Source organism: Adelges cooleyi, unplaced genomic scaffold (assembly GCF_023614345.1).
Source record: "Adelges cooleyi isolate 19-005CV unplaced genomic scaffold, UGA_ACOO_1.1 ACOO_flye_CR_arks_rails_tigmint_CR_PRNA_5, whole genome shotgun sequence".
Lineage (NCBI taxonomy): Eukaryota > Metazoa > Arthropoda > Insecta > Hemiptera > Adelgidae > Adelges > Adelges cooleyi.
Genome location: NW_026096188.1, coordinates 29,263 through 51,283, shown reverse-complemented (window position 1 = coordinate 51,283; position 22,021 = coordinate 29,263). Strand labels below are relative to the sequence as shown.

Sequence of the window (22,021 nt, the reverse complement as noted above, 5' to 3'; positions counted from 1 at the left end):
TATTAATATTATTATTATGAAAAGAACCTCCACCATCATGTATTTAAAATAGTTGATATAGCTGTAATAATATCATTCCTTTGTCATTTTTATTGTGCGAGATTCATCTGATAAAAATTTTTCTCCCAATTCATCAAATAGATTTTTCAATAAATTGTTGATTTTAGAATTCGCCTTATTATTTGTAAGACCAATTTTAGCAGATCGGTTCACTTTTCGCCATCTATAAAAAAAAATTAATTATGCTACGTTTTGGTACCAAAATAAAAAAAAAATTCTCACCTCTCACTATAGGATAATCCTAATACATCATTTACTAAATATTCTTGTATAATTATATAAGACGTTGGACTCGGTGTTTTAATATTAATGACACATTTTTGATTATTGTCACGTAAAAGCAGCATCGATTCTTCATAGTTCGCTTCATCTAAAATAACTGCATCCTTTAACGCTTTTTGAAAAATTGTTGACTGAAAATACATAATTTTACTATTTAAAAAAAAAAACAAAAAAAGTATATAAATAAATAATACCGTTTTGTTGTTTTTTGACTGTTTTCTTATATTTTTGCTAACTACTTTGGGTTTCTTCACTTGTGGTGGATCAAACGAGCTTGATTCATCATTTCTCTGTGAGGTCTCCTAAAAAACATTTTTTATATCATTCATATTATTATTATTATTTAGTTAACTTACTGCGAAGAAGTCCTCGTCGGATGATTCCAGAATCGACATTTTGTTTGTAAAATAAATTCGAACTGTACTGTCACACAACTAATGTTAATATAACTCTGATGTTTATGTTTTTTCTCGTTTTATACCAATCTTGACAAATAAAAAATATCCCACTATAGTGCTAACGTTCAAATTTGCATGGTAAAAAATAACTTAAGCGAAAATATGTACGGAGTGGGATGATTCTGTTTTTTATAATACTATGTAGAGTGTCTTCGAAATAATAATATGAGAAAGATAATTAACCTTCTTTTATTCATTCCAGTTGTAACATTGTAACAATCATTGTACAATAGCTAAAAAAAAAAAAATTTATAAATACGATTCAATGAACTAACCACAGACCACAGAAACCCTACGACTCGCTGCGTGTTACAATCCTTGAGGAACCTAACTGCTATAGACGTTTAACTATATTCTCCAAGCGAGGTCGATTTAATTTTTTTTTTTAATAACACTATAGAAGTGGTATATGTTGTGAATGTCTTTAAAATTATAATATGAGGAGGAGAATAACCTCCTTTCGACTGCATAAATACTGCCTAGTCGTGTGTTTTAAACATCAGTCTGTGATTGTCTTTTACCAGTGGAAACACCGTCTCCTGCTAGTGAAGTGTTTTCGACAGTACTATATCATTCTTAGCTATGTAAGTGTAATCATTTTTTACTTAAAGACATTTAATTTTGTACTCTTGTTGTGTAGTGCTCTTTAAAAATATATTTTTATTTAAGTCGCCGTCATTTATTTGATAGCAATGCTAATAAAAATATATATTTTAATTATGTCACCAACGGATGCATAAATTAAGCTATCAGTTCTAATTTTGTACTCTTGTTGTGTAGTGCTCTTTAAAAATATATTTTTTATTTAATTCGCCGTCATTTATTTGATAGCAGTGCTAATAAAAATATATATTTTAATTATGTCACCAACGGATGCATAAATTAAGCTATCAGTTCTAATTTTGTACTCTTGTTGTGTAGTGCTCTTTAAAAATATATTTTTTATTTAAGTCGCCGTCATTTATTTGATAGCAGTGCTAATAAAAATATATATTTTAATTATGTCACCAACGGATGCATAAATTAAGCAATCAGTGCTAATGTTGTACTCTTGTTGTGTAGTGCTCTTTAAAAATATATTTTTTATTTAAGTCGCCGTCATTTATTTGATAGCAGTGCTAATAAAAATATATATTTTAATTATGTCACCAACGGATGCATAAATTAAGCTATCAGTTCTAATTTTGTACTCTTGTTGTGTAGTGCTCTTTAAAAATATATTTTTTATTTAAGTCGCCGTCATTTATTTGATAGCAGTGCTAATAAAAATATATATTTTAATTATGTCACCAACGGATGCATAAATTAAGCTATCAGTTCTAATTTTGTACTCTTGTTGTGTAGTGCTCTTTAAAAATATATTTTTTATTTAAGTCGCCGTCATTTATTTGATAGCAGTGCTAATAAAAATATATATTTTAATTATGTCACCAACGGATGTGTAAATTGAGCTATCAGTTCTAATTTTCTACTCCAGTTGTGTAGTGCTCTTTAAAAATATATTTTTTATTTAAGTCGCCGTCATTTATTTGATAGCAGTGCTAATAAAAATATATATTTTAATTATGTCACCAACGGATGCATAAATTAAGCTATCAGTTCTAATTTTGTACTCCAGTTGTGTAGTGCTCTTTAAAAATATATTTTTTATTTAAGTCGCCGTCATTTATTTGATAGCAGTGCTAATAAAAATATATATTTTAATTATGTCACCAACGGATGCATAAATTAAGCTATCAGTTCTAATTTTGTACTCCAGTTGTGTAGTGCTCTTTAAAATCATATTTTTTTTTATTTAAGTCGCCGTCATTTATTTGATAGCAGTGCTAATAAAAAATATATATTTTAATTATGTCACCAACGGATGCATAAATTGAGCTATCAGTTCTAATTTTCTACTCCAGTTGTGTAGTGCTCTTTAAAAATATGTTTTTTATTTAAGTCGCCGTCATTTATTTGATAGCAGTGCTAATAAAAATATATATTTTAATTATGTCACCAACGGATGTGTAAATTGAGCTATCAGTTCTAATTTTCTACTCCAGTTGTGTAGTGCTCTTTAAAATCATATTTTTTTTTATTTAAGTCGCGTCATTTATTTGATAGCAGTGCTAATAAAAAATATATATTTTAATTATGTCACCAACGGATGGAAAATATTGAGTGTCTTTTAAAAAAAAAAATAGTATGAAGAATGAACATTATGATTCTTTATTTTTTTAGAATATCGTTACAGTCCTCATCACTCTCAAGGTCAACTCATTCAAAAACTGTTAAGGTATGGCACAACAAACTTCCACACTTTTATTAAACCCTAAAGAAAAAATAAAAATTATTAAAGCACTAGGTAAGCCTAGCAAACATGCTAGGAGAAGAAAGAATTATAAAAATAAAATAAAAAATAAATTAGACGATGAAATAATAAAAAAAATGTACGATATAATAAAAACAATAAAAGAAAATATTTAAATTTATGAATAATTTTGTTGTTGTTGTATTTGTATATGATTATGTGACTCTTGGTTTTATATTTCTAGTTTGAAAAAAAAAAAAAAAACATGAAAATTACGAAAAACATTCGTTTGAGTTCAACTGGTGATGGTTTACAAGAAATAGGAAGATTTAGGTCCAGGTCGAAAACTTTCTTTTTAAAAAATAAGTTAAAGTTTCTAGACTTTATACTTTTTTTCAAGTATGCTACTACATTTATTTTACCAAAAATTAAGGAAGCGTGTAAAAATAACTCAATTAAATTTAATCTTCACTTGGATTGTGTGTATGAAAATGTTTTAACTTTTGAGTTGCAAGATATTTCGTTTAAAACAAAAAACACATTCACAACATCAGGATCCGATTTTACAGTATTGTTGAATAATATATATGGTAAACTTTTGAAGGAAGAAAGTGAATTTATTGCTAAAGGCAGTGGTTGGTCTCTTCGAAATATTGATGGTATACAGCTACGCATAAATGTTGTAAATCCTTTAGAAGGTTCATCATACATTCCTCTACCACAAAAAATTCAGGGTAGAAGAGCTATAGTTAACATAAATAATAACGACGAAAAATGTTTTAAGTATGCAATATTGTCTAAGTTTGATAGGCGTAATAATAAAAGTAAATTCTCTAAAAAATATTTTGATTATTTAGAGACTAAAAATAAATTTGATTTCAAGTGTATCACATTCCCAACTTCGATTAAAGAAGTAAGAAAATTTGCAAAGATCAATAATGTTTCCATTAACATATATGGACTAGACAGTAAATCATTAATTTATCCAATACTAGTTTCCGATATTGAAAAACGAAACCATTTTGACTTACTTTTACTTAGCAACACTTCACGACAACATTATTGCTTTATATCCAATTTTTCAAGACTTATTAGGTCTCAAAGAACTAAACACAAAGAACAAATAAATATCTGCAAACGATGTTTTACTATTTTTAACAACACACCTTGTAAGAATAAATTATGGGGGTTTGAAGGACTACGAGAACATAAAAAATTCTGTTCTCAACATAAATTAAGCAGACCAGTTATGCTTGAAGATCATGATGATTCTGTAATCAAATTTACAAATTATATAGCTACTCAACGCGTACCAATAGTGATCTATGCAGATTTTGAATGTTTTTTAAAACCTCTTATGGAACAGTCAAATGAAAAACAGAAATCTATTAAAACTTTTCAACACAAACCGATGAGTTTTGGCTTTTATGTTAAAATTGATTACACAACCATTCCACCTGAATTAGTTAATGAATTTAAAATACCTAAAAAACCAGTTATTTACAGAGGTGAAAATGCTGCCAAAAAATTTATGGAAGCTCTTATAAAAGTCGGAGAAGAAGTAGATAAATTATATCAGACAAACATAGCAATGAATCCTTTAACTAGTGAAGAAACAAATCGATTTCAAAACGCTAGCAATTGTGAAACATGTAAGCGATCTTTTATCAATACCATAAAAGTTAGAGATCACTGTCATTTTACGGGTAAATTTAGAAATGTATTATGTTTGACCTGTAATTTCAAGTTGAAAAATGTAACTTTCATTCCAATTTATTTTCATAACTTAGCGTACGATAGTAATTTCATAGTACATCAATTAGGAATAAATAACAAACGAATTGATGTTATTCCTAATTCGAGTGAAAAATATATTTCATTTAGCAAAGAAATTTCCAAAACTATGAAAATAAAATTCATAGATACGTTTAGATTTATGTCAGAGCCTTTAAGTACGCTTGCTAATAATTTAGCCGAAGACAAATCTAGGTTTAAAGAGACATTACGATTTTTTTCAATAGATAAATTAGATTTAGTATGTCGTAAAGGTTGTTTCCCCTACGAATACGTGAATAACTGGGATAAACTTGAACAGACTTATTTACCATCCAAAAAACACTTTTACAACTCACTAAATGATGAAGAAATCAGTAACCAAGATTATAACCATGCGAAAACTGTTTGGAATACATTTAGAATAAAAACTTTAGGTGAATATTCTGATCACTATCTGTTGACTGATATTTTAATATTAGCCGATGTTTTCGAGTCATTTCGAAATCTTTGTATGAACACATTTCATCTTGATGCATCACATTATTTTACAGCTCCAGGATTCGCATTCCAAGCAATGTTGAAATTTACTAATGTTGAACTTGAAAGGCTAAAAGATTATGATATGCATCTCATGCTTGAAGCCGGTATTCGCGGAGGTATCTGTAACAGTGTTAAACGACACGTAAAAGCTAATATCCCTAATGTCGAGGGAATTAATTACAATCCTGATAAACCCACGTCTTGGCTTACATATTTTGACTGTGTAAACCTCTATGGGAAAGCTATGCTATCGGTTTTACCTTTTCGTAATTTCGAATGGTTAGAAGATTTATCATTAGATATTACAACAATACCAAACAATTCAAAGTATGGTTATATATTAGAAGTTGATGTTGATTACCCTGAGCATTTACACAATGATCATAACGATTTCCCATTTTTACCCGAATTTACATTCCCACCTAATTCAAAGGTGAAAAAATTGATGACTACTTTTAATCCTAAACGAAATTATGTTGTACATTATCGTTCACTGAAGCAAGCTATCGCAAACGGATTAGTTGTGACAAAAGTACATAGAATTGTTAAATTCGAGCAAAAGAAATGGATGGCACCCTACGTGAAACTTTGTACTGAAATGAGACGAAACGCAACAAATGTGTTTGAAAAAGCGTTTTGGAAACTCGCTATCAATTCTGTTTTTGGAAAATGTATGGAAAACGTGAGAAAACGTATGAATATGAAATTGGTGACAACTGATCGACAGGCACATCGTTTAATGATAAAACCTAGTTTTAAAGATCGTACAATTTATTCTAATAATCTAATGGCTATACACATGTTCAAGGAGAAACTTAAATTTGATAAACCCATATATGTAGGATTAGCTATTCTAGATATTTCCAAAACTGTTATGTATAATTTTCACTATAATGTAATGAAGCCTAAGTATGGTCGCAACATTAGATTATGCTACTCCGATACAGATTCCTTAATCTATGAAATTATTACAGACGATTTTATGACTGATCTCACAAATGATTTGTCACCATATTTCGATACATCAAATTTTCCCAAAGATCATCCATGTTTTTCAGAAAGGAGGAAGAATGTACCAGGTTACTTTAAAGATGAATTAAAAAGTTTGATTTTACTTGAATTTGTAACCTTGCGACCGAAACTGTATGCTTTTAATGTTGGAGGAAAGGAAACAAAGAAAGCAAAAGGAGTAAAAAAGTATGTGATTGAAAAAAATATGAAAATAGAACATTATATCAGCGTTTTAAAAGCATATTCTAGTCAAAACACTTTTAGTCAGAACAATACAATAACATATCAATCTATGAACACAATTCAATCAGAAAAACATCAAGTATATTCAAAAAAAATTTACAAACTCGCACTTAGTGCAAGCGATGACAAGCGAATAATATTGGAAAATGGGATAGATACAATAGCACATGGTCACTACAAATATTTATGAACATTATAAAATTTAAATATGTAAATCATTTTATATGTTAAAAAAATTATTTAAATAATTCTGTTATTTAGATGGCGCGATTCAACCGTTTCTTGGAAATTTTTCGAACATTTCGTTCACTCAATGTAACTGCAGCAATGCCTGGAGAATTAGCTCTTATTTTTATCTTTGAGACAGACGATGATTTTAATCAAACAATTGATGACGTTTCAGAAACAGATATCATACTATTTTATCATAATAGAGAGCTTGATGATGAAAAACTAAAAGAGATATTTCCATCGTTTGTACCAACGATAGATAATGGTGCCAAGTATGTATATCCCATCGGTCATATACTTGATGGCAATGCACGTATTGTGCTACGCAAGTGGAGGAATGAACATGCAGGTGGTACATACTATGTTAGGAGAAGACCGGATTACGTAGTCATAAATGATATTTTGAAAATATTTCTACATCCATCCATTGAGCAATTCGATATGAATGCTGCAGTAACCATAAACGATAACGGTGAAGTTTTGTCTTTATTGGCATCAAATCCTACATTTAAACGTACTGTATGTGGTGGTCATAAAAAACTAAATATGTACCACTTTGAACGGATAGAGTCTACCATTTTTTCTAGACCGGTATTGGGTATTGTCAATTGCATCCATCATTCAACCACCAATAGAGATGAACGGGTACAAATGAAGTGTAGACTGGATAAAATCTTCCTCGCTGGCTCTGAAAGATCAGCATATAAACTACAAGATCCTAACTGGTTTAACATTTTATATTAGTCAACTAGACACATAAATCTTTAATTTTTAAATATATAACTAAGTTACTATTTTTAATAGTTTAATATAAAGAAATTGTATTTTTTTTTTTTTAATAAAAATTATTTTACAATATTTTCTGTTTTCACCCATGAGTTATGAGATGAATCTAGTCCTAAATACTTTACATACATTTTTCCTTTTGATCTTTTCAAGACACGTTCTATAAGATATGTATCAGGGTAATTAGTCTTTTTAATTTCTTGCTCATAAAAACATCCTAAAATTAGCTCACCTTTCTCATCAGACAATTTGTAGGTTATAGGATTAGTATCTAAAATGTTGCTAATAGTAAAAATTTCTGTAGTCCAACTTGGCGTGTAAGATTTATTAAAAATGTGTTTATATTTTGATATTCTAACTTTTTCATTTAACTTAAATTTTGGTTTTTTCTCTAAACTTTTGCTAGAATAACTTTTATGTGTAACAGAATGAGGAGTTAATCTGGCTTCTTGTGGAGTACAACTAATTGTTCTGTGTCTACTATTATTATATCTGTTTACTAGTTTTGGTAATGCTTTTATCCAGTCCCAACTGCCTTGAGCTGTAAAATTTGTATAAATATAATTTTTTAAAGTTCTAATCACTCGTTCTACCATCCCCGCCTTGATACTACTATAAGTTGAATAATGTTTAATGTTATATTTTTTCATAATATTTTGAAATTTCTCATTATGAAATTCCAATCCAAAATCCGATTGAACAAATTTAGGCTGATGAGTTTTTAATATTTTCATCATCGCATCTTTTATAGTAATTGCTGATTTATTTTTTAAAGGTTCTAACCATACGTATTTAGTAAACGTATCAATAACAACTAAAATATATTTGAAACCACTATTTTTCCTCGAATGTGCCTGCATATCCATTAAATCAATTTGCCAAAGTTCATCCATGAACCTTGTAATAACTTTACGTCTTGGAAATATTTTTCTAGCTGGTCTATGTAATTCGTTGGCTATATCTCTTAAAGAAGTCATAATAGATTAATATGTAAACTAGTTGAAATAATTTTTTTTCTATCACCTTAATTTTTATTACATTATTTTACAGTTCATAGTGATTTGCATTAATGACAGAAAATTTATAGAACAAACAATTTTAAATTACAACTTGGAAAATATGTCATGTTGTGATTATTATGTTCCTTGGATTCCGGACGACTTAAAACATACCGAGAAAATTGAACTCATTAGAGAATATTTTAAGGAGTTGAAGATAGAAGATGAGGATGATGTTGAAGAAGATGAACAAATTGATTATTGGTAATATAAAAAAATGTAAAACATCTTCTATTTTTAAACCATATATTAAAATATTATAGGTATAGAAAAGATTTATTGAATCAAAAAGAGGATGAAGAAGAAGAAGAAGAAAAATTAAGCTGGGAAGAAATAGATGAATGGGTGGATACTATAATTAAAAAATATGATTTATTAATAATTAATTCTAAAAAAATACCACTTCTTTTTTTTAATTCAAATTTAAATTCATTAAAAAAATACTTTTTAGAAGACAGTAGAAATAATTGTATAGAGGAGGAGTGGTAATGTTTATATATATATATTTTTTTTTAATTAAACAATAATTTTTCGTTCACGAAGTTCTTCAATTATTGATATTATTTCATTACTTACACCTGTATTCCCAGCCTCTTTAGAAGCCATTAAAAGAGCAAGCCTAGACACTAATTCATTTGGATTATCATAATAAATGATTTGTGTATTAGGTTGTACATTCTTATATAATATACCAGATCCTTCTTTTGGCTTAAAATCGTCTGACTTTTCTAAGTCAGTAGGTTTTTCAAATGTGAATGGATCTTTTGAATGAGCAGCTTCCGGTGCCTTTGAAGCTATAAAACTGACATCAAGTTTCGCTCTTTTTGTTGTCTTCAATTGTAACATTTTTTCAGTATAATATGGCTTAACAATAAAAGTCCAATTATAAGATTGGCTAGATTTAGGTCCTCCGTTAACATTTAAGTGAACCTCTGTAGCATCTAATATTTTGTAATACGATTTAAAATCCTGACGTGTAGTTAATTTAGGTTTTTTTTCACAAAGTAACGACCATAGACCGGGGGTCCAATCATAGTCTTTGTCTGCTACATACATTTTATTGTTGGCAATGAATACTGGGAAATTACCAATTTTTAGTTGATTATCAATATTATCATAACGCATACCATAAGATGGATCATATGATCTTCTATTTGGAGGTAATTTCATAAAATTGTTGAATTCATATAATTGAGGATCAGCGTTTTCCTCATTTGTTGTAATAGATAATTCCTCATCAATAACATTATTCATTTTATTGTCATTAACTAGCATATTAAGTGGTTCTATAATCGGTTTAAATGTTTCGTTAAATGTATATTCAGAATCTAAAACACCGCGCTTTAACTCCATAATTTTCCGCTTAATATTATTTTTTGATTCTACCAAATTGTTAAGTAATATTTTGTTTTCTGACATTTTAGCAAACTAAAAAATATTTCAGTTTACACCAAGCTTATATAGACATCAAAACCACGTCTGTACCGACCATCATTAACATTTCTAGTTTTATCTATAACAAGAAAACCATATTCTTCATAGCCCCAACAATAAATACAAATTTTTTGAAAATCTAGATAATCCATATCAGTTGAAATATGATCATTAAATATATGTCTTAGATTACGTTCGTCTTGTTTGAACACCACTAATAAATTACAGTTATCGCGTACCAATCGTTTTAAAACTTTAGAATAACTTTGAACTAAAAAGAAAACTGAATTAGCACCAAAATGTCTCCCCATACTAAAATAATCTTGAATGGGTATTTGAGTATCACACAACACATCATCAAAAATAAAAATAGAATTTGGATTCGTTATTTGTGGTTTAACTACTTCTTCAGCTTCCGTAAAAATAAACAGCTTCACTCCTTCTAGACCATCAAAAATTTGTTTCAATAAAATATATTTTTCTTGGTTAAGCGTTTTTGTATACAAATAAACGTTTTCAAATTTTAAACCATTTATATGTGTAAGAAGATTAAACATTACATTTGTTTTACCAGAGCCACTAGATCCAACAATAATACATCGGATACTATCTGGTAGTAAAGGTCCATGTCTTGAGATTGCTTTATTAGAAATTTCTGTGTCTATATTTTTAATATTTAGTTTACTATTCTGTTCTATAAAACACATTTTTTTTTGTATATATAATAGTTGTGAACTAAGAAAAAATACTTAGTATATATAGGAAATGCCAAGAGTGCAAAAGTGTATAACCGGTAAAGGTCTCGTTAATACACTAATAAATAAACTTCCGTTCGAAGCACATTTACCAGGTTATAAATATTGTGGACCTGGAACAAAACTTGAAAAAACATTGGCTAGAGGTGATAAACCTATAAATCTTCTTGATGAGGCTTGTCGTGACCACGATATAGCGTATTTAAAAAATAAAGACGTAACAAACCGTAATTTAGCTGATAAAAAATTAGAATTTCAAGCGTGGGATAGGGTGAAAGCAAAAGATAGTTCATTTGGGGAAAAAGCTGCAGCCTACACCGTTACTAACATTATGAAAGCTAAACGTAAAATTGGCATGGGTTGTTGCAAAGCTAAAAAAGGTGGTAAATTAGTTGGAGCAGTAAGAAAAAGAATATCTCGAAGAAAGTCTAAAAAAGTTAGAAAAATTAAGGTACCAAATCAAAGGGTTCTGCTATACCTTTGATACCAATATTTGCAGGACTTTCAGCCCTCGGTAGTCTTGCGTCTGGTGCAGCAAATATCTATAAAGCTGTTAAAGATTCTAAAACTGGACAAACGAAAAAAATTGGTAAAGGCTTATATTTGAATGTTCGTAATGGTAAAGGTTTATACTTAGACAAATCAGGTTTAGGTGTGAAAAAAAGAAGAAATATTAAGAAAAAAAACTAATTACTATGCTACCTAATAGACCTCTTTCCTCTCAAGACATTATAAAACATGTTGCACAATTAAAAATTCCACATTTCCGTGGTGTATTTTCACGTGACAGCTTACCAAAAACTATTTTTAAAAACGAATGTGCGGTTATTAACCTTGCTGGAATAAGTCAAAAAGGATCGCATTGGGTAGCTTACTTTAAAAAATATAACAACATATGGTATTTTGATAGCTTTGGTAATTTACCACCACCAATTGAACTCCAAAATCGTTTTAAAGGGTACAATATTTTATATAATTACTCAAAATATTAAAATTATAATACATTTATTTGTGGTCATTTATGTATTGATTTTTTACAATGTATGAATCAACAACAATAAGTTTATCAGGTAACACTACAGAGTTATCAACAAATTTTTTTCCATCACTAACTATAGCTGAGGACTCAGAAATAGCATTATTAAATCTTCAGACATATAATTCTTTTCCTAATATTAATGAAAGCAATAATAAATTGAGAATAATTATAAAGAACAATACAATATTAAATAAACGCGATGTTTCTGTAAGCAGTAGTTCTTCACTAGAATCAGATAAGAATGCTATTGATCATAATCCAAGACATTTATCTAAATATTTCACGGAATCATATACGAGTAATATTAATAAATCTTCCGATTTTTTCTCAAAAAGTAATGAACACATTCTGAGTGAACAAATGGATAAAGAAATCTTAAAGCTTGAAATAGAACCAGGGTGTTATGAACTAAGTCAAATAAATGAATATATTAAAAACATGATTAAAAAAAACCCATCCAAATATTGTATTTAGCATATTTCCAAACATCAATACATTTAAATCATATGTTTACTGTTCTGAAACAATCGATTTCACTATTGATAATAGTTTAAGACATGTTTTAGGATTTGATGAAGTGGAATTAGAACCGAATAAATTACACGAATCTCAAAAAACTGTTAAAATTAGTATGACTAATTCAATAAAAGTATTATGTAGTATTGCTCAAGGATCATTTGATGGTAACAAACCCTCACACTCAGTCTATGAGTTTTACCCTACAGCAGTAAACGGATCAAAAATTGTTGAAGCACCTAGCAACTTAATATATTATCCATTGATAACAAATGAAATAAATAATAAACGGTAAAGTTAGTTGATCAGGATCAAAGACCGCTAAAGAATTTAGGTGAAAAAATTACAACAGTTTTTCATATCAGACGGTACGGTTCATAAAATGGGGTTGAAATTTTTTAATTTCCAAAACAAAATATTAGATATAAAAGAACCGTCACATAAAAAATCTTCCATTCCCAAAACGAAATCTAACCGAGCAACAAGGAGAAAAACAGAAATAAATCTTACGTCAAAAAATAAAAATATTTTAAGACAACTTGGATTTGAATTAAAAAGTAATCGAAATGCCTGAAAATGATATTTTGGAAGTTGATATGGGTTATGTGTCAGATTCGAAAAACACTAATTTTGATTTTCACTCATATATTTCTTATACTAAAGCTTTTAATAATAATGATGAAATTAGGATATGTGTACAACAAACTGATGTATACCTATTTACATGAAAGCTTTTTATACATCGAAGGCGACATTGAAGATAAAGATAAAGTAAACTAGGTAATAATGGATTATCTTTTCTTTTTGAACAAGTTCGTTTAGAATTAAATGGTATCGAGATAGATAGTTCACGAATGTTAGGTATTACAAGTTCTATCAAAGGATATCTTTCAAGTACACCAGATAATCATTATTGTTATGAAAATGCTGGATGGACTTTCAAAAATAGTTCATCCATATCAGACACAAATGGTCATTTTACAGCATGTATACCACTAAAATACTGGTTAGGCTTTTTTGAGCATTATAGAAAATTTTTATTAAATTCACGAATAGAACTCATATTAACTAGATCAAATAGTGATTTAAATGCATTGATTAAAAAAAGTGATGATGCAACTACAGGTAGTGTGAATATTAAGAATATTGTTTGGAAAGTTCCTCATGTAAGTGTTGATGATAGCCAGCGTCTAAAGTTAATGAAAATAGTTGAAAAAGAAAAACATTTGTTTATACCATTTAGATCATTTGAAACATATACTTACCCTGAACTCGGAAACACGAAAAATGTACTATGGAATTTAAAAACATCAACGAAATTGGAAAAACCTCGTTATATCATTGTAGGCCTCCAAAAAAATCGTAACAATTCAATAGCTGCAGACAAAAGCGAATTTGATCATTCTAAGTTGAAAAATATTAAAGTGATTCTGAACTCAAATGTTTATCCTTATGATAATTTAAATTTAGATTTTACGCACAACTATTTTACATTATTATATAATATGTATACATCGTTTCAAGAATCATATTATGAAAATGGACTTCGAAATCCGATACTAAGTCCAAAATTGTTTTATCAAATGCTCCAATTATTGTTTTAGATGTTAGTAAACAAAACGATTCTGAAATTTCTTCTACAATTGACTTACGTTTAGAAATAGAAGCTGATGATAATTTAACTGGTGTTAGTGCTTATTGTATGTTAATACACGACCGCATAGTTGAGTATTCGCCATTTACCCGAGAAGTGCGTAAACTCGTATAATATAGTTTTTTTTGTTTTGGTTTTAGTATATAAGAAGTCCTTGTCACTGTTAAGATCTCTATTTTTAAATTAATAATGGATTATTTTGGTCATCATATAAATCATTTCAATGATATCGGAGTTGGTAAATATTTAAATTCGAAATTAATTGATTTGGAAAATAGTATAAAAAATTCTATCTTAGAAACTCAGACTCGTTTAAAAGATAGTTTAGAAAAAAAACTAATAACACATAATGAATCAATAACTAATGTTTCAAAAAATACAATAGAAACAATAAAATCTGAATTAAATAACTCTTTCAAAGAATGTATCACTAGTTTGGAAAATAAAATAAATATGACGTTAATGAATGATGAATTAGAAAAAAAATTAGAAAAAAGTTTAGACAAAAAAACGAATGATGCTATGATAAAATTAGTAAATGAAGCTAGGGTTAAATTAAATAAAGTTTATTATGAATGAATGATTGTTTAAAACTTTAGATGCTTTTATTTTCTAAATTAACCGATAAAGCATACATGCCGATTAGAGGAAGTCAACATGCGGCTGGATACGATCTAAAAAGTGCATACCAATATATTGTAGTAGCACATGGAAAAGAATTCATTAAGACCGATCTACAAATTGTAATACCACATAGTACATATGGACGAATTGCACCGAGATCAGGAATAGCATGGAAACATTTTATTGATGTTGGAGGTATGCTTATAAAATCTAATCACTAAATAAAATGTTATATATATATTTTTTTTAAATCCTAGCTGGAGTAATTGATCGAGATTACCGCGGAAACGTTGGTATTCTCCTATTCAATCATTCTGATGTCGACTTTATCGTTCAACGTGGAGATCGAGTAGCACAACTAATATGTGAAAAAATTGTGTATCCAGAACTCAGGGAACTTCGGTCATTAGATGAAACTGATAGAGGAGAAAAAGGATTCGGTTCTTCAGGATAATTTTCATGTGTGTTAGGTAGAACTTATATAATTTAAAATTGATTTAGCTTTGAATAATAGAGACAGAAAACCTTTATGTAAGTTTATTTTATACTATACAGATTGATAAATCATAAAATATTATAATTATTATGATTAATAAAAGGTATTATACTATATAAAGAGATGTTGTTATTCATTTCTAGTTTAATTTACTACAATTTGTAAAAATGGGCGGTAAAGCTTCAAATTACTACTACTAGTGTAAATTAAATTTACTTAGTTTTTTAAATTTTAAAAATTAATTTTATTAAACTTTTTAAGTTAAAATTAAGTTTTATTAAACATTTTATTTTAAAACTATAATTACTGAATTCAAACTTACACATTATAGTTTAAACGTTAAATGAAGTTTTTGCAATAAATTACTTTTACCTAAGTGAATTCCTTTATAAATAATGGGCGAAACGTCTTTCTAACTAAACATGTTAAACATATTATCATTGAAATAAACGCTCAAAAAACAGAAACATATTCAGCACTAGTACCTACATAAAATAGCAGTATATAATATATATTAATGACATATATTTATGTAATTTCACATTGATAACTAATTTTGTTCTTCATGTTTAGCCCCATCCCCATGCAATCCGATTTATGCCCAGGGTGAGGATTTTTTTTTAATTACCGAATATCAAAACTTGTTTGAAAATAATTAGTCGTTTTAAAATTTGTAATAATTACTTAAACAAATAAATTTGAGTATGAAATAAAATTGTATTCACAGTTTCAAAAATGTACTATCTGCCATATGGTCAAGGTGAAAAACAACAAAGAGTTAAATATTAATTTTACCAGTACATTTTCCCCTTACTTTTGTGATGACATTTCTACGAACAAATAATATAATATGTTATTGCCAGTTGTAACGGACCTACTTGTCTAGCTGGCTAGACTAGGCAAAGTGGCCGTCGATAAAGCTAAAATAGACGGATCCCCACGGGAAAACGGTTGGCTAGGCCGTTGTCTACGTCTAATTGGCCTTAAAGTCTCCCTTATTAACTTAATATATCGCCCGAGGAGCTAGAACGGGCGGTCACACTGTTAAATAATCTAACTCTCAGCTGCAGGCTACAAGATGTTTTATTCTAAATTAGGGTTTCTAAATAAAATACAAAATTATACAATATATATATATATATATATATATACACTCTGACCTGGGTTGGACGATGAAATGGTTGGTCAAAGCGGAGTTGAAACGGACGCACACAAAAGATAGTCGGATGGGCGGCTTGTAGTAAAACGGCAAAAATATAGAGCGCAAGGTCGAGGATATTGGCGGTCCGTGATGGTAAAGTCAACTGGTTAATTAGATGATACGCGACGTGCATTGTCCTGTGTGTGCGACCGTTCCCCTACCTATAGTCGGGGGTGCTGTGTCAGTTGGTTTGGGACGCGAAGTAACGGTCAAGCGAAATGTGACCGTTACACAATAGAACAAAGAGTACTGAATACTGCTAGAAATATACAGTATAACACGAGCAATTTAATTAACCTACTATCAGTTGACTTGGATTAACTAATATAAGGAGTTCATTGATACCTTATTATTTTCATTATATTTAGAATTTAGATACTCATTCACCATGTCTTCAACCTCCAGACTCCATTATGTCACTGAGAGTGTGAACCTAAGCCCTACCATTAAATCGATAAGGTAACTTAAGTTTTAGGTAAATACTATAATAGTAATATATAGTAAGTTTATATACAATAATATATACATATTTATATTATGTAAAATGTTTGTATTATTATTACATTGTTATATTGAGAGTAACACAAAATTAGTAATACTAACAATACATTTTCTTGAGATTTTATGAAAAGACAAAACTAACTTGTATACGGATAGAATAGTTTTTTTTAAATGTGAGATTTTCTTTTATGATAAAAAAAACCAAGTAATTTGAATAATCCAACTATTAACACAAAAGCCAGCACATATTTAGTTTCTCGAAAAAAATGTACGCTTAGTGTACATTTCGCTTAAACAATTATAATATTATAGCAAAAATAAAAGTTTAAAAAAAATCATTTTAATTCTACTACTTTGCCTATGTTGAGGCTCGTTTAAGACAGTGTAGTTAAAATGAAAAGTATATTTCACTAAGACTAAATACAGTCTATTGGTTAAACACTTTTAGAAATATAGTATAATTGTTTATAGTTGTTAAATAATGCATTTGGGAAAAAAAGGGTTTTATTGTGTTATTTCGAATATTAAGCTTTGATACAAGAGTTTGGAATTTAATTTATTTGCCTCCGAAAATGCACGACAGTTTACCTTCACGCTACAAAGTACCTCCATCTATGGCAATTTTAATTACCGAATATCAAAACTTGTTTGAAAATAATTAGTCGTTTTAAAATTTGTAATAATTACTTAAACAAATAAATTTGAGTATGAAATAAAATTGTATTCACAGTTTCAAAAAATGTACTATCTGCCATATGGTCAAGGTGAAAAACAACAAAGAGTTAAATATTAATTTTACCAGTACATTTTCCCCTTACTTTTGTGATGACATTTCTACGAACAAATAATATAATATGTTATTGCCAATAGAACAAAGAGTACTGAATACTGCTAGAAATATACAGTATAACACGAGCAATTTAATTAACCTACTATCAGTTGACATGGATTAACTAATATGAGGAGTTCATTGATACCTTATTATTTTCATTATATTTAGAATTTAGATACTCATTCACCATGTCTTCAACCTCCAGACTCCATCATGTCACTGAGAGTGTGAACCTAAGCCCTACCATTAAATCGATAAGGTAACTTAAGTTTTAGGTAAATATACACTAAGTTTATATACAATAATATATATATATATATTTATTATGTAAAATGTTTGTATTATTATTACATTGTTATATTGAGAGTAACACAAAATTAGTAATACTAACAATAAATTTTCTTGAGATTTTATGAAAAGACAAAACTAACTTGTATACGGAGAATATTTAAAAAAAAATCATTTTAATTCTTCTTCACTTTCAATCACTCGTTATCAAGCAAACGCACACTATCACAAATCTGTCCATACAATTTCTGCGTTGTGTCGCGCACCGTGCAGTTTGCATTAAAATCACAATTGAAATAAAAGTTTTGATTTTTAATTAAGATTAAAATTTGTACACTCTGCTGAAGTTCTGTAAATCAGGCTAGTTAAATTCGATTTAACGCCATAGGAAAAGTGTGTCCATGGCAGATAAGGCCTTAGGTAAACTTATTAATTTTATAGGATGTCGATGAAGGTTAGTTTACAAAAAGCTTTAATACAAGTGTTGGGGTATTGATTTGTTTGCCTCTTAAAAAGCACGAAAGTTTACCTCCATGCTACAAAGTACCTCCATCTGTGGAAATGACTCGTTATCACACAAACACACACTATTTGTCCATACAATTTCTGCGTTGTCGTGCACTGTGCGGTTTGCATTAAAATCACAATTATTATAAAATAAAAGTTTTGATTTTGTTAGCAATTAAGATTTATTATTGTACACTCTGAAGTTGTGTAAATCAAACTAGTTAAATTAGATTTAGCAATTTGTTTTCTGTATTGTCGCCACGGGTTTGATTCGTGAACAACTCTAGATTTTAATCATAATAACCTGGTCGAATTCTGTGATAAATACCAAACGTACTACGTTGTGTTTCTTTATTTCGTTTCAAGTTGCATTATATTTGAGTTTTGTCTTGCATGTCAATAATTTTTACAAGTTTTTATTAGCAGCTCTGGAAAGAAGTGAGTAACGTAATCCACTTATCTTTCCTTTTTCTATACTTATAGCTTGTTTTTAGGCTATTATAAAACATAAGGGATAATATTATTTATATTAATATATACATATATAATACATAAGTAAAGATTATTACCACTTTAAATTTAGTCGGCCAAATGAGCTATTGTCCAGCTTAAATCTTTATGGTATTAGCTTTTTATCTAAAAGTCATACTTGTAGTTTTGTGTTATTGATCTAAATAAGATAAATTAAAATTTAGTTTTAAATTTTTAAAAAACACAAAATATACCTATGAACTTGAATTATGTTGTTCTCCTCTATAAACCCTTCGTTGGTATCGATGTTAGCGTTCCGTTATTAAACTTATTATAGAAACCACTTATACATATAATACCAGATTGTTTTAAAACCGCATCTACCTCTTATCAATATAATGTTAAATCAAAGTATCAAAAAAAAAAAAAATTGTTATTTATTTGTGGGTATGATGACCGGTCGACGTCTGCAGAATTGCATAATGTCAGCTTACGCTTGCGTTTGCATGAGACTTACCGTGTTTATTTATATACATATATAAAAACATTCATACATTAAAATAGAAAAGAAATGCGAACAGGTGTAATTTTTTAAAATAAAAACTTAATGTTAACAGTTATAAAAAAAAAATAATGTAATAAGTAATGGGGTTTAGTTTAATTTTTATTAAATACATTTTTTAATTATCATAAATAAAAATTAAAAGTTGATAGAAATTTTTAATGAAATAGACTATAAGTAATGTCCTCATAGTAAAATACTTAAAACTTTATAAAAATATTATTAATTAGTTACATTTTCTTTACAAAGAGGTATTTATTATATGGATATGTCTCGTTTCTTATCTCTCATATTTTATTTCTAATATTATATCTCTACATTTTGTATCTACAATATCGTACATTTTATATCTTATCTATAATATCTCTAATCGCATATCTCTAATTTTTAGCCAGACATTAAAAATTATTTATCAGCTGTTTCATTCACAAAACATCCGCTTAATCGCGCCACACGCACACATTTCCCTCGGTAGCGTTCAGCGTCATTCAAGCATTTTCTTAATGTCCCCAAGTCAAAAGACATATCCATGTCAAAAATATAGTTTAGTCGTTTATGAGAATTTATTATTATTTCTGTCAAGTTTAAGATTAAAAGACGTCGGTCATAAAAAGTCTCAAGGTACTCAATGTAAAAGTGGACTTTAGATAGAGTACACTTTTTAGGTTTTAAATCTTATGGCACTCGGATGTTTATTGTCCATATTCTAATAAATGTGAACGTTACATTGTGTTATGTAGGATAAGTTTAGGCAACTCGATCAAATAAAAATTGAGTAAAGAAGACTTTTGTATGTCATCTAAAATTAATCAAATTAATTCTTAAAAAGGATGCGTTGTATATTTAATATTAAAACTTGCTGTATGACATCAAAATATATTTTTCTTAAATTAATTTGTTTTGTTTCAAACGTGTTGCAGTATTTATTTTTCGTGTAAAGCGACAGATATCTCAAATAATACAAAGACAATGGATTGTAGTTTTAACGAAACTATAGATAATAATTCTCAGAAAGATATATACAAAATACGTCGGTTCGACTGCAATATGTGTCAAAGGAGGTTTACAACCAAAAGTAATATAATCCGGCATATTGCGAAATCGCATTCCAGTACTTCCATTGAAAAGAAAACACCTCAAAAAAATAAAGTCAATCATCGTAACAGCAAAATCAAAGGAAATACTCGAAACAAAGATGGCCTATTTAATTGTGGTATTTGTTTGAAAACGTTTTCATTAAAATCAAGCCTGAGAAGACATTGGCGCGTTCATACCGGGGAGAAACCCTTTAAATGCGATATCTGTGAAAAAACATTTGGTAGACAACATCACCTCAAGATTCATAAACGCACACATACCGTCGAAAAACCGTTTAAATGCGATGTCTGTCAAAAGGCTTTTTGCGACCAATCTTACATCAAAATTCATAAAAGGATACATACCGGCGAGAAGCCCTTTAAATGCAATATTTGTGAAAAAAAATTTGGTCAGATATCTCACCTCAAAACTCATGAACGCATACACACCGCCGAGAAACCTTTTAAGTGCGATGTCTGTGAAAAAACATTCAGTCATCAATCTGCTCTCAAGAGACATGCACGTATTCATACCGGCGAGAAACCGTTTAAATGCGATGTCTGTGAAAAAACATTTAGTCTACAACAAAGTCTTAAAAAACATGAAAGGATACATACTGGTGAAAAACCTTATAAATGCGTTGTCTGTGAAAAAACATTCAGTCAACAAACTCATCTCAAGAACCATGCACGTATTCATACCGACGAGAAACCATTTAAATGCGATGTCTGTGAAAAATGTTTTAATATACAATCTAACCTCAAAGTTCATGAAAGAACACATACCGGCGAGAAACCATTTAAATGCGATGTCTGTGAAAAAACATTCAGTTTAAAGTCCTATCTCATAATTCATGAACGCATACATATTGGTGGGGTACGATACAAATGCTCAGCCTGTGACAAATCATATGGTCGCCAAGATACTCTCAAAAGGCATCAAGCAAAAGCACACGGCTCATAGTTTCATAAACCTTACGTGACTATTTGGCAGTTTTTCAAAATCGATTTGTTATTATTTTGCAATTTTTTTTACTTACGATTTATTTCAGATTTAGTATACTTTTATTAGTTTTCTTATAATATTTAATTTATTACTATCGTTTAACAGATCAATAACATAAGTATTAGTTTTTAATTTATTTTTTCGACGGATCACATGAATTATTTAGTATTTATATTTTTATAATGTATTTTTTAATTTTCATAATCTACACACACAAAATGCTAAACAATTTTGTTACTATTCTTATTTTTTATTATAAAATGTTAGTAGTCTTTTTAGTTACAGATGGTTTTGAAGAGAATGGTTTATAATATATGTTAA

The 22,021-nt window shown here is 28.8% G+C and overlaps 3 protein-coding genes across 45 annotated transcripts in view; 2 read left to right on the top strand and 1 right to left on the bottom strand.

Moving 5' to 3' along the window:
- The window catches only part of LOC126842282 (zinc finger protein 501-like), a 123,318-nt gene that overhangs the window by 73,718 nt on the left and 27,579 nt on the right, over positions 1–22,021 (top strand). The window contains exon 8 of one of the 43 annotated variants that reach the window (XM_050579177.1): positions 20,680–21,903. The exons of 40 other annotated variants lie outside the window; for them this stretch is intronic. In XM_050579177.1, coding sequence (XP_050435134.1) covers positions 20,680–21,658 — 979 coding nt within the window. In that variant the 3' untranslated portion in view covers positions 21,659–21,903. Of the gene's footprint in view, positions 1–17,907; positions 18,050–18,763; positions 19,024–20,679; positions 21,904–22,021 lie in introns of those variants that run through there. 2 more of the 43 variants (XM_050579178.1, XM_050579207.1) reach the window with 2 other exon arrangements.
- On the bottom strand, positions 34–940 carry LOC126842293 (uncharacterized). Its single transcript, XM_050579224.1, has 4 exons — positions 699–940; positions 537–644; positions 283–473; positions 34–223 (listed from the first exon to the last, which is right to left on the bottom strand). Exons 1-4 carry the CDS (start codon positions 735–737, stop codon positions 73–75), a joined length of 489 nt encoding a protein of 162 aa, XP_050435181.1. The 5' UTR covers positions 738–940; the 3' UTR covers positions 34–72.
- Positions 14,736–15,220, top strand: LOC126842294 (deoxyuridine 5'-triphosphate nucleotidohydrolase, mitochondrial-like). Its single transcript, XM_050579225.1, has 2 exons — positions 14,736–14,955; positions 15,018–15,220. Exons 1-2 carry the CDS (start codon positions 14,736–14,738, stop codon positions 15,212–15,214), a joined length of 417 nt encoding a protein of 138 aa, XP_050435182.1. The 3' UTR covers positions 15,215–15,220.

Bases quoted from the DNA above. Each gene is read 5' to 3' on its own strand.
- LOC126842293 (XM_050579224.1), bottom strand. From the start codon at position 737: ATGTCGATTCTGGAATCATCCGACGAGGACTTCTTCGCA. The intron at 645-698 runs GTAAGTTAACTA...AATGTTTTTTAG, and splicing joins CCGACGAGGACTTCTTCGCA to GAGACCTCACAGAGAAATGA. The intron at 224-282 runs GTGAGAATTTTT...TTTTTTTTATAG, and splicing joins GGATTATCCTATAGTGAGAG to ATGGCGAAAAGTGAACCGAT.
- LOC126842294 (XM_050579225.1), top strand. From the start codon at position 14,736: ATGCTTTTATTTTCTAAATTAACCGATAAAGCATACATGCCGATTAGA. The intron at 14,956-15,017 runs GTATGCTTATAA...TTTAAATCCTAG, and splicing joins ACATTTTATTGATGTTGGAG to CTGGAGTAATTGATCGAGAT.